Genomic DNA, 13,268 nt, shown 5'->3' on the forward strand with positions numbered 1-13,268 from the left:
ATGGAATGCACTCAAGGAAACAGAAAGGCCGCTGCCTCCACTATGTCGTTAGCTAATTGTCATGGGATGGTGACACGTTCGAAGACGAGAGCTCAAAAATGTATGGAGAATTCGGCCGGTACACAGAAAGCTCCTCTGAGCGAAGATGAGGTTGGTAGGAACAAATACAAACAGCAAATAGAACAAAAAATAGCACTTCGACTTTGGTCAACCTTCAGGGAGTATATGTATTCTCGTAAATATGTGTCATCATATCATTTATGGTACTTGCGTATGACGTTTTGCTGTCTTCAAACTCCTTCTTCTTTGTTCTACGCGATTTTTGTGCGGCCGTCACCAACTCTAATAGCTTTTAACAATTTGTCTTGGCACACATATTATTGTGAAGCAGGAGCCTAGCACTCCACCCCTTACGCAGACGTCCCCCTACGCAGAAACATGCCAAAAACAGATGTCACACTATATAAAGACCCCGGGTTTTCGACTGCGCGACGTAGTCACGTTGTCTAAATCCCATCAATTAATTGTATAAAAGCCATTTATAGCAACCAATAGAATTAGCAGTCATTTTTTCCATTTCAAGTAAGGTGCTTATCAACTTTATCAGAAGGAAACCCTTCTAGAAAATGATGAAAGATGAATGATTAGAGAATTAATCCTGAAATATCGAAAATTGTAGACCGAAATAGAAAGCTAACAAAAAAGACTTGTCAGAAAGATAGCAAAACACCAGTTGACAAGGAGGGAACTGCACCATTTCTATTAGATTCTCCTCAACAGGAAGAAACAGATTCGCCAGCTGGCTGAGACATACGCTTGACTTCGGCTTCCATAAAGAATGAAACGAAATGCTATAGCAATGATTATGTGTTAGTCTAGATCGTCTGCTATAAAAAGTTAAAAGTTTCTGGCGTAAATCAATCAGCGTGGGATGCGCCCCCACGTTCACTTCAATTCAGGATCGTTTGAGGTTTATGAACGTGTAACTGGCCCATACAATGACTTGCGGTGGCTAGCCGATGTGTCAAGTCAGTGCTTTTATCCTCCCAGACAATTCTGGTGCCGATCTATCGAACCCGGAGGGTTGAAAGGCTTTGTGAGCACTTGGGCGGATTTGAACCTCCGATCGATCGTGCAGGAAGCGGAACCTCTAACCGCTACACTGCACCCGTCAATATCATCTGCTATGCACGCTTAAAAATAGCGAAACTAAAGACTTTCTTCCAGTGACGAAATGTCACCGATTCCTGCGAATATTCGAGTATCGTATATAGCGAATAATACCGTTTCGTACATCGCCTATGAGATATGAGTTAGGCGATGATGAGCTAAATCGTCTAACTTATATCTTTGTTAAGCAAAATAGTATAGAATCGAATAAGACTCTTGTTGTGGCGGTAGAAACTCAACTTTAGCTGATGAAAAGTAGATTTAAATAGTTACGTGAGTGGATCATTTTTAGATTTATTGAACTTTAAGTTATAGGAAGCAGAAATCGGATGAATACCATTAAAACACTGTCTTATTTGATTTTTGAAGCAAATTAAAAGCGAAAAGTGAAGCCATTTCTAGCTCAAACCTAATTATAAGTAGTCTGTATAGAGTTTACCTGTTGATTACACATCGGAAGTGCTCCCGAAAGTATCCTGCTTCCACGCAAGGTTCACTCGTAGTTTGGAGTTGAGTTATTTCAAGTAATCCCGACAATATCATTTTAGTGTCGTCACCCACCACCGATTCTGATCTGAGCATCTTTCATGTGTTTATTCTACGTGTAATCAGTATCAGCCGAACTCACCTGTGGCGGATGAAACAGAGCCGACCGATTGATTGCCCAGCGAGCGAGAACTACAGGTCGAAAATTGCTGATCGTGATCGTGCTCTGCTGCCAATCTGGCAGCCGCATAACCGCACCACTTCTTTATTCGTTCAGTTTTCATGTGCATGAATGAGCTGCCTTGTTCCCTCCGTCTAGTCTGCTTCGGCTTCGATTTGCGGATAGGACCGAGTTTAGATCATCCAAAGGGGTCGAATCCGGTCGCCGATCAGCTGTTTTCGACCTACCTCTGTGGTCGGTCGATTTGTCCTTGTCTGCTGACACCCTGAACCTCCTATAATTCGTGGATGATGGGCTCCAAAGTACTAAGATCCTGCGTTTTGTGGAACTGTTCAAATGGCCTATATGGAATAGCAGAAACTTCCCATGAACTCTCTATTCATGAGTAGCGAAAGAAGTTGGTGGTAGAATATAGGTTAAAAATCTGGATATCTTCCAGGCCTGGTCAAGGCTTTTGCAAACGTTTTGAAGCTGGGAACATAACCATTTGAGGTATTCGGCGTCTTTGCATTCGGGTGAGAATACTGGCGAGATCCTTCGAAAGTGAAAGTGCCCTGTCCTGCTGCAACAGTCAATTTTAAGAGTTAGGAGAATGGTTACCGTGAGATCTGTGCTTAGTTCAAGATGGTGACAGCAGAACATAAAAAAAAACTCGCTTTTATTATGTCAAAGTCGCTTAACTTGTCCATACACGCAAGCACGTTTAATACCTCCTGTCAACACATTTTCTTTGTGTTCCACTGAAATATTGTGTTGGTATGTTCTTTTGGGTGCAGATTAAATAGTGAATTCCATTTTTAGTTCTGTCTACCGCTGCAGACGATTAAAACTGTCTGCCACCAATTTTTATTCATTTTTCTGGTCTTTTTTCAGTCTATGAAATTCTATTAAACATTAAAACCTGATCATATTCTTAGTTTCTTAGTTATCCTGTATCTACAACTTTAGAAGATTCCGTCGTTGAAGTGGATCCTTTGGAAACTGATGATAATGTTTCCTATTAGCACCAGCTCATGTGTAACACTCTATATTTTTAACTACTATTTTCACACGACAAAACATTTCGAAAAACGCACACTGATTGGTTTGTGTTTCATCAATTTACAGTGTCATCTCGACGACGAACTTAAAGTTATCGCTAAAAAGGAACCAGTGACTGAGGAACTTACATGCGAACAAAAACATATTGATAAACAGCAAGCGAAAAAGGAGGGACCCAACTGCGAACTACAAGCTGAGGACGACAAGGTAATATTATTCGACTATTCGCTGCCTTGTTAAAGGATAAACGATAGAGTGTCTGGCGTTAATCAATCCGTTTGGGATTTATCGACCACTTCAATTCAGAAACTTCAGATTCAGAAAGTAGGACACAAGTGTTCTGTTACAATTATTTTTTAAGGGCAGGTGTAGTGTAGCTAGAGGTTCCGCTTCCTGCACCATCGATCGGAGGTTCGAATCCGCCATGGTGCTCACCAAGTCCTTCATCCCTCCGGGTTCGATAGATCGGCATCAGAATTGTCTGGGAGAATAAAAACACTGACTTGACACATCGGCTAGCCACAGCAAGTCATTGTATGGGCCAGTTACACGTTCGTAAACCTCAAACGATCCTGAATTGAAGTGAACGTGGGGGCGCATCCCAAGCAGATTGATTTACGCCAGACTTATCCTTCATCGCTGCTTTGTTAGTTCTATTAATACGGGACCATTCAAACCGAGCACGAGACGACGTTTTAACGGTTATTGATCTACGTTGGATAAAAGCGCTCCCGAGATCTCCCAACCACTGATTTCTATAACTCAAATTTCCCTATCTTGAGTCCAATCGTCCCAGTGTCGTCACAGCCGTCTGGACACTTTTCTCAAAAAGAAACAGGTTTTAGTGCTCCATAATAGTGTCAATAATGCGGAGAATTTGGCAGCGCTTTATCGTGATGTGAACCTTGTTAATTTCTGTAATCTATTCAAAAAGTAGCAAATTTTATGGCTCTCATTTTACTTCTACCGGTCCCCTTCGAATACCAGCACTTCTATGTAATATTTCAAAAGTCTTCTTTGCTATAATATTCTTTACTGGACTGGGGCACTACAAAGTGTAGGGGAAGTACGTGTAGTGAGAAATAGCTTGAGTTTTATTACGGATGCGCATCTGTCTTTCGGGCAATCCCAAATACGTACGGCTATGCACAACTTTTCTGACGCTCCAATATAAAGCTACAAGTTGATCTTGCCGAAGAAATACGTCAGTTTCATTGTTGTTGTTTTTTCACTTGTTTCAGAAGGTTGAACTTACTTCGAAAACGGTACAAGGATTGCTTGCGTATAACGGTTCGCCTACGCAGCTCAGCGGTGAACTCGAAGATTTTGCTGGAAGGGAACTAGCAAGTGAGGAGCTCGACTGTGGATTAGAACCCACTGATAGAAAGGAAGCAAAAAGTGGAAAGGTTCCTTGTGAACAAGAAACTTTTAAAGAAGAATTGAAAAGTGAAGACGACAAGATGGCCCAGTCAGTCCCCTATGTAAGTTCCATTGCTGCTTGCAAAATTGGAGCTAAGCTATTATCGGCATCAGTCTGAATTATGTAAAATTTTCCAAACCAGAGTTTTATAGAACTGATAGGTATGATTATGTTGGAAGTCAATTCGAATGTCAACTTGCAACCTTTTATAACAACTCACACACACAACTCTAGATATAGTAATTAACTATTTAATTAGTGATACTTTTTCACTGTTCTGACAACCGTGTGAGTATTGCTGTTCAGAAGATTTCTGGTTAGAATATTTGGAAACAGCAGCTTCTCATCGAAGCAAGTGGCAGGAACTTATCGTCTAACTTTGTAAATGCAGTACTTGCTTTTTTTTTCTAGTTTTTTCCTTAGAGTTCTAATGAAATGCTAAATGATCACAATCTTATTATTGTCTAATGACCAGTTGATTAGGTTACATTAACATTTGTAGTTTTATTTTAATCTACAGTTCTTGGTGTGTCATCATTCATAGGGTTTACTTTCTTTCCGTCCTTAATTGTTAAATTTTTCTTCAGAGCTTGGACGAGCTGAAGAAGGATTTAAGTAGGATCGTATATTTGAAGAGAGTTATTGGTCAGCTCAAAGCTTGCATAGAGATGGTTCGTTGTTGCTTTATCTTTTCCCCTCTTTTTCTTTCCTCCACAGCACATGTCTTTCATCCCCATACTGTATTTTTCGTTTCTCACGCAACTTCATTGCAAGAAGTTTACCTCACTTTCAAAGACTTCTGTTAAGCGATACTTCCACTAAAATCGCCCGTCCTGGTTTTCGAAATGGCGACTCGTGTACGTCGTTGCATTTGCGAAGCAAAATCAGAACATTCAAAGCCATAGAAATATAATACTATTGGAGGTTGACAGCAAGAGTACTTTATTTTCTAGCGCTAACGCCATGTTAAGCAAAGATGGGGACTTGCTTGGAGAAGATTTTAGCAATCTTTGTCTGTTTCGAACAATCTCAACACTTTCCTGGTCTAGAAGCAGTGTTATAAAACTGAATATAGAAGTCGTACAAAAGCCAGAGACTAGAGTTTTAGAACCAGAACCCTAACATTTTCATAAAAGACAGTTTAGAAGTGTTGTGGTCTCATTTCTGCATGTCACAGTTTTTATACATAGTTTTTTTTTTCAGGCAGACTACCTTTGTCAGAACCTCGAGCAAACAAATGTTGAACGTCTTGCACAGTTGGAGGAAAGTGTTACCGAGAAGGAACACAAATTCTGAAATCATTTCCTATCAGTTTGTTCTCGCTGTTAGTAGACCTTATCACATTCATACTTCATGTTACTGGTAACGATTTTCACTAAGTTTTATTGCAGAAGTCATCGCGTAATCACATTACGTTGTTACTTTCTTTTCCTTTTACTGCAAACACTCTAAATCGAAAATAGAAATAGATACTCGAGAACTAGAAAAAGTTGCGTGAAATTCCGGCTGTAGAAATTTTCCCCAGTTACTTCATTTATTTTCATCTAATGGTGGATTATATGTTAACAAAGAAGAATAGCAGTTTATAAATGCTGGGAGAACTATTCACAGCCGCGCCACATCAAAAGACTTCATAAGGTCGTTGACTGACTTATAAGTAAGGAACGACTTCTTCATCCAATAATTTATTTATGCGCAATATCGAACTCAGATGTGTAAATCACACCTCAGGATTCGAGATGCACTAGTGCAATTGCCTAAATTCTGTTGATATACATCACTTAACACTTTTTTGCCTTATATGTAGATTATGTCTTTCAACGCGATTTCTAAGATTTATTTTGAAGTGTTTTTCTCTTTTTTTTCTTTTTTTTCCATTGATTTGATTGTTAGGATGTTGTAGATGGCCTTGAAAATGCCAGTTTAGCTAATAAACATTAACATCTTAGTCTCATTTGTTTTCTTTTTCTCTTAGTACAAGGATTAATATTTCCTTTTCAAAGTCACTAACGTTTATGTGTAGATTTTTCAATCTAACACAAATCTTGGAGTAGGCAACATCATGTTGCCTAGAAAACATTTCTTTTTCTTGCAGCCAATTCATAAATTGTGAGGGCGGAGACGCCATTTTCTTCTTTGGAAGGGTTCACAGTGCCTGCTTTACGTGTTTGGCAAAGACCACTCATCTATGAAGTGACTATGGCGTATTATCTTGATATAAGTTTTCTATAATTTAAACAAAACACCTGTAGCTGTTCTAGTAACAATCCAGAGCGGCTTGAGCAGTTTTATGCACTCCGTTTTGCAATTTTGGTAAGTACCCAATCCAGAGGAATTCAAAAAACTTTCGGTTACGACTTGTTTTCTCTTTTTTCTGCCTGCATAGCACACGGTAGAACTATTTCGGTTTAAGGACTGATTTAGTTCGTTTTGGGAGCATGCATAATCAACTCCTTTACTATTTATGGTCATTATTCGACACATGTATTTCTTTCTAAAACAATTCCGTGAGACCTCAAGCTGCGGATCCAGTACCTTACAACGTACGCTTGTCCGGTATTAAATTTTCGCGCGCAAGCCTTCACAATCACATGCAACGTTTCACAACAGCGATGTTCGAAACCCCGCCCACCTTAGTGGGTATAAACTCGCGCTGCCCTCATAAAAGTTCACCCTTATTAGCTCCTCTGTTCCTCATCATGACCGAGGAGAAGGCCGTCAACATCAAGCTTTATCATCGCCTGCTCCCACGATTTGTAATCTCCTACAAGGATAAGGACGAACTCTATGAGGAATTACTTAGAGGGATTCAGAAAGTTGAATGTTCCAAAGGGAAGCTCTACTGGTTTGATTGCGACAGCAATCACGCCGTGATCAACTATGCTGATGACTTAATTGATGCCGCTCAAGGAGACATAAAGTTGCTAATGGAAGCCGCTGACCAGAATGAGTCCAAGGAGGGCTCCGAATTTGAAGTAATCCAGTGTGATGAGGAAAAAATGGCGTCGAAACCTCGAATTCCCAGTCCTTATGAAGTAAACGCCATACCCAAAAGCCAGAATGGGTCAAGAAGTGAAGAATTTACTGATGAGAATCTCCACCAGCCCTCAAGAGCTTGTCATGAGCATCACAAGCATGTTTTCTACGGTGACCTTCCACTCGCATGGAACTTTGCCATGGATCCGCGTTTCACACCCTGGCCTTTCTTCTATTACATACCTATGTCAACCGACAATTGCCATTCTGAAAGGAATTGCTGCCACTGTCGTTGTCATTACCAGAGAGACAGTTTTGACTAGAATTTTTGAATTTTTCTATATGTCATAATTACCGTTTTCCTACGGAATTAGTACTAGATTTTCACTAGTAAATAAAGCTTGAGTATTTCACTCAAATGTAGACAGTTATTGGGATAATGAATGAACCAATAAATTAATAAATAAATTTTCGTCATGAAAATGAAGTCTATAGAGACAGTGGAAAATCGCCCATTAGAAGTTTCCTCGGATTCCATCCATCCTTTCATCCCCTCGTACTTCTCTTTTTGCTCTTCCAAAAGTTGTTTCCGTTCTCTCAAAGGGTTGGATTCACCTCCAGAAAAATAAAAGAAATTTAAGGACAAGAAAATAAAAATTTATGAGATTCATAAGTTGTAAGGGCTGGTGTGGCGCAGTCGGTTAGAGGTCCGTTGTAGCCACACAGTCGAGGGTTCGAAACCGCCCTAGTGCAAGCCCATCCTTCCGGGGTCGATAAATTGGTACCAGGCTTGTCTGGGAGGATAAAAACACTGACTTCATCATCGGCTGACCCCCGCAAGTCATTGTATAGGCCAACACGCGTTCCAAAACCTCAACGATTACGAATTCGAGTAAAACGCGTTGACGCATCCCAAGTGGATTGATACGCCAGTGACTTTATCCTTTATCCTTATAGGTCGGAACGCACCATCCAGAAGTCACAAAAAGGTTAGAGTAGAAGTGGAGAGAAAGATAGATCGATCGGCAGCAATGGACCGAAAATAGCTGACCCTTTAGATTTTTGATCCTAACAATCGAAAGCCTGCTAACGCAACTTACAAGCTACCTCTTTCCTGGGGAGCTGACCTGTCCAATGAACAAAAACTTTGATGGCGAGTTACTTCAACCGAAGCGACTTTGACGTGATTTGCAGTTTTATTTCGTGTGATTCCAGGAATAAGATTGTTCGACTCAGAAAGAGAACTTTTTGGCGTAAACACTGCCATCGAAAGAGCATAGGAACGTAGTATTCTGATCTACACACATAAAGATATGAGTATCCTATTTCACCAGATTACAACAAAAGAAGTGAATAGTTGAATAGCTGTGGTTGTAACTAGCTTTCCTCTCCTTGAAAACAAAATTCATCAACTGGAAATTGGCAACTACGCATTTGTAAACACATGAAATACTGACAGAATTAAATCGATTAATCTTTTTCCTCGGATCAAATCAACCATCTCCAGATATGAATATGATTTGACGCTATCAGAGGTATGAATAAGTAGTCTTCTTTGTCTACTATTGCTACGATTTGGACCTTTTCCATTTTCCTCCCAAATTCTCAGTCCAAATAAATTTTTGCAGCAGAAATCCACGTAGATTGTTCCAATGGCAATTTGCACTTATTTGTTCATTGTTAATAAGACTAGTCCGAAGAAGCCAAGCCAGAGGACTGCTTGGTACGCTTGAAGTCGCTATAATTGACTTTCGAGAACTCCTGACTATTTCCAAGCTAAAATTACTGTTAACTAGCCTAATATTAACTTATTTTTATTAGCCAAATTAATACCTGCACCATCCTGTTTTCATTCACTTGAGATCGACAGTGATGGTTGATTCATCTCTGCGCAGGAGTCCTGCAGAAGATCTGTTAATATGGAAGGGACGAAGTAGGTCTGTATCGAGAATCCATGAAGAATTTCGTAAAGATTAGAAAATTACACGGTTTCTGGTGGTAAAGTGGGAGAAACATGAGTTTCGCGGTTAAAACTAGTGGACGTGCAGCCACTGGTCCTCCTTTAGGACCTCCTTTTTTCGCGTTCGCCCACGCCCACACTGGAGTTCGAGTAGAGAAACAATTCTCTACTATCTGAAGGATGATGGTGCAAATCATATACGCGCCGTGCTCGACTGCTGAGCAGCTCGCCAGCAGTTACCATGGTTGTTGTCGCGATCGTTTAAAGACAGCGACATGGGCCACGAAACTGATGTAGTGTGGAAACGTGATGAACAACATAGAGTTCGGGGTGTAGATCACGAATATGATTGGGGTCCCACTCAGCTCCCCCTCGTCCTGAAAAACAAAGTTCTGTTCCAACGAGGTATGTTAGAAACATCCACCCTTCTACACGATCCGTTTCCCTCAGCACCATATTCATTGCTTCTACATGAATAAGCACTGCTAAGGAGACCTCATTGATTCTCAACCGCTCGCACGTGTATGCGGCGCGCATGCAGAGATGCTGTGTTCCAACTTACCTCGTCCCAAAATCCCCATTGTCATTTTTTAAGACGATTAGCAGAAGTTGAGCGGGGCCATCCTCATATCATATATAATTATATATTATATTCACAACCTACTGCTGGAACTCTATTGTTTCCATCAGGCTTCCACACTTTGTCAACTTCGTGCTACGCTGACTTTGAGTGGAGGTCACGATCAAGAAAATCGAGGCTTCCGGCTTCTTTCCCGGAAGACCACCATCAAATACTTCTTGTTCCTGAATTTGATTTTCATGTGAAGGACGTTGTAAAGGTAAAACCTAGTGATGACAGTTCTCTTCTCCTCAGCGGTGCCTGAAAATGTTGGGTGATTGTTGCACTTTGGTGCTGATAGCGATTCTATTTTCAAAATTCAAAATTGAGCCGGCATGTTTGGAAAAGTTGCACGATTCTGGGAAAAAAACGTTCTCGAATGACTAAAGCGGCAACCTGGCGTTTTTTTCACTCCTTGAAACCTGAGCGAAGTGTGGTACTAACTATGTGTTCGTATATTAAAGGTTGTTGACTAACATTTTTTCCCGACGTTGGATTATTAGAATTCAAATTGTTACGAAGTGATTGATTGAGAATTTCACTATACACTGCATCCAATTCAAACCAACATTGGGGGGAGAACTTCTAAAAAGAATCCTGTACATTACAAGTGTTTCTCGAGTTTTTTTATTTACTTTTCTTCCGAATTCTTTGAAAAATGTCTTGACATCTAATATGGACCTACGAAATATTTGTTGTGTTTGGTTTGTTTCAAAAAAACTGAAAAGAATGATCCAAAGTTCATGCAATCAGGACGAAAATACCCTTTCTAGTAGCATTTAGTAATTCCCCAACGTTAATCAGATATCGCGTGAGTCACTAGCGCACGTTTTTTGTACGAATTGTGCAACATTTACTAACATTGCGCCATTCGTTGCGGTCCTCCTCCCACTTTCGATTTTCGAAAATGACCAGTATAAAAGCGTACGCCTGGCTGTTCAGTCGCTCATATCTCCTTCAACCATGGCCGAGGAAAAGAAGACCGCCACCATCAAGATCTACCGCGACAATGTGCCCCGAATCACCATCAGCTACAAGAACAAGAAGGATCTTTTCAAGACCTTCGAGAAGAAACTGAAAGAACTCGATCTTCCTCCCTGTGAGATCTATTTTGCCGACTGGGACAACGAGCGCTCCATAATCAAAACTGCCGATGACCTTTTTGGAGCTGTGGAAAGCAACCCTAACTCAAAAATGTACTACCGCACTTTTGAGAACAAGGAACCGTTCACCTGTCTTAGCTCCGATGAGGACGACGATGAGGGTGAGAAGGAGCTTGAGAAAGAGGATGAGCCTAAGCCCCGCTCCCCTTCTCCCGCGCGCAGACGTCACCGCTCCAGATCGGTGTCCTACCATGGATCTCGTCGCCACGGTCCACCCTCATACGACCAGATGCCGTGGAATTTCCCTCCCTGGAGCTACATGATTGACCCAAGATACGGGCCAATGCCATTTCCTCCATATCTACAACCATCTTCCAAAAGCCATCGCCGCAGACGTGAGAGGAGCCATCACTGCAGCTGTGAACGCCTCTGCAGGGACTTCGGCAATATGTGAACGTTGTCATGTTTTCTTTTTTGAGTTTCATCAATAAACATTGACTATCTACGAGTTGTTCGTAAGCTCAATTATGGAAAATGCTCAAGTAGTGCACTGAAGAATACTGAATATGCTATTTAGGAAGATATTTACTCTTCTCTAGTCAACGGATAAGGAAAATTTTCGAAATTTTACGTCTCAACGTCTTGAAATTTCCAGCACCGGTTTGTGCAATAGGACTAGGAAATTTTCCGAAACAAAGCGATTGTCGTGATTGTTTTGAACAGACTAGTCATAATTAGGACATCAAAAAACTGGGCTCTCAAAGGAAAAATTCTCCTAATTAAAGTGAAATAGGAGTCATATATTTAGAAAATGAATAGGCTATAAGAAAACAACAGCAACTATCGAGATACTTTCCAAAAACGAGAGCATGCTGTGCAGATCAATGTATAGGGAATTGATGGTCGTTGTTTGCTCCCATATTTTGGAGCTGACCTTTCTTCTGAAGATACTAGCTTTCATAAACAACAATGACTTTCATAAACAGCTTTCATAAACAACAACAACAACGATTTGAAGACCACGTTTTTTCTAACGGAGCTGATTATTATTTGCTCGCTTTGACTTCGTCAATAACTGTCACAGCTGTTTGAAGTTTTTTTTTTTTTTTTTTGTTTCTGAGTCCTAGTCGAACGCGTTGGCGCGACACAAAGAAAAGAATTTGAGCAGTGCTGTGCGCTTTATAGCTGTCAGCCATTCCCAAATTCAGAATAACCCGTGCATTACTCGTGGCGTCGCTCTCCAGGCAGCATTACAAAAATCTTCTGTTACTTTGCTGGTTTTATTGACAGCATCATTTGACTCACCTGTAGTCTCTCTGGAAGAGGATTGAGTTGAAAAATTTGTTCTCAAAGATGCAGTTTGAACATACAAACTTTTCAACATATTTTTCAAAGATAGTACTAGACCAAATATTACATCTAATAGCTATCAAAACATCGAATTGTATTGACCGTTGTTCGACTGTCTTTGAATCTTGGCATGTTGAAACGTATTTTTTCATTGATTTTCTTGAGCTGTACCCAGGATTGGTATTGATCTTCTTTACTAAACAACAGGTAACGTTTTGGCGTTATCGCCTTCGTCAGAGCCTGGAAAATTCAAAGCCATTAGTGATTTATCCTCTCAAGCGCCTCATCACCCTACAGAAAACATCCAGACGGTAGGCAAACTCAAACAGCAACACATTAGCTAGGGCTTACCTCATTAGCTAGACTTGGTAACGCAACAGACCACCACGTTCCACAACTATGAGTCACAAGGGTTTTATATAAGGACCTCGTGGCCGTCCCGTTGATCAAACCCGCATAGGTCTTGATATGGGGATAGCTCGTTTGTGATAGCAATGCACTCATCCTTCTTTTTCATTTTTGGACTTTTGGCGGTGATCCAAAATGCCCCCAGTGTTCCGTGTGCTGTGATCTCGGATACGCAGGATAATATACTAACTTCTACCTCTACTTCGGAGTTTGGATGACATATTCTACGGTGTGCTCCGAGTGGGGTGAAGATTTTAGATTTTGCGAGTTCAAAAATGTGATGTCATAGATGATAGATCATCGACAGTGATAAATGAATGCCTAAATTACTCTATTTTCCGATGGTCGGGACAATACTACCGACAACTTAGAGGCCTAGCTATGGGACAAAGGCTGGCACCCACTCGCGCCATTGTTTTCATGGCCAAGATCGAAAAGCCTATAATCGACCGCAAACCATTGCTGTATTATCGTTACATAGATGATTGCTGCGTTGTCTGCTCTACACAAGCAGAACTAACACATGCTTCAATCTTCTCAACCAGCAATTTCCG

General features: G+C 40.8%; 4 protein-coding genes across 6 annotated transcripts; 3 read left to right on the forward strand and 1 right to left on the reverse strand.

The window, feature by feature from the left end:
• RB195_005649 (uncharacterized protein) lies at window positions 1–5,594 on the forward strand (the record flags this gene model as incomplete). Of its 2 annotated transcripts, none has more annotated exons than XM_064178281.1 (5): window positions 1–150; window positions 2,945–3,085; window positions 4,120–4,359; window positions 4,886–4,969; window positions 5,502–5,594. In XM_064178281.1, the coding sequence occupies 5 exons, from the start codon at window positions 1–3 to the stop codon at window positions 5,592–5,594; spliced, it is 708 nt and encodes a 235-aa protein (XP_064035347.1). The 2 variants fall into 2 exon arrangements, with proteins under 2 accessions (XP_064035347.1, XP_064035348.1); XM_064178282.1 differs by lacking the exon at window positions 1–150 and adding an exon at window positions 2,462–2,464.
• A 1,295-nt stretch (window positions 5,595–6,889) lies between these two features.
• On the forward strand, window positions 6,890–7,597 carry RB195_005650 (uncharacterized protein; the record flags this gene model as incomplete). Of its 2 annotated transcripts, none has more annotated exons than XM_064178284.1 (1): window positions 6,890–7,597. In XM_064178284.1, one exon carries the CDS (start codon window positions 6,890–6,892, stop codon window positions 7,595–7,597), a length of 708 nt encoding a protein of 235 aa, XP_064035349.1. The 2 variants fall into 2 exon arrangements, with proteins under 2 accessions (XP_064035349.1, XP_064035350.1); XM_064178283.1 differs by having other exon boundaries at window positions 6,911–7,597.
• A 3,219-nt stretch (window positions 7,598–10,816) lies between these two features.
• On the forward strand, window positions 10,817–11,410 carry RB195_005651 (uncharacterized protein; the record flags this gene model as incomplete). Its single annotated transcript, XM_064178285.1, has 1 exon — window positions 10,817–11,410. One exon carries the CDS (start codon window positions 10,817–10,819, stop codon window positions 11,408–11,410), a length of 594 nt encoding a protein of 197 aa, XP_064035351.1.
• A 965-nt stretch (window positions 11,411–12,375) lies between these two features.
• Window positions 12,376–12,810, reverse strand: RB195_005652 (uncharacterized protein; the record flags this gene model as incomplete). The annotated part of the gene is made up of 2 exons (XM_064178286.1): window positions 12,376–12,546; window positions 12,658–12,810. 2 exons carry the CDS (start codon window positions 12,808–12,810, stop codon window positions 12,376–12,378), a joined length of 324 nt encoding a protein of 107 aa, XP_064035352.1.
• Window positions 12,811–13,268: the final 458 nt, after the last annotated feature.

The sequence above is a fragment of the Necator americanus genome, chromosome I (genome assembly GCF_031761385.1).
Source record: "Necator americanus strain Aroian chromosome I, whole genome shotgun sequence".
In the NCBI taxonomy this organism is placed as follows: Eukaryota; Metazoa; Nematoda; class Chromadorea; order Rhabditida; family Ancylostomatidae; genus Necator; species Necator americanus.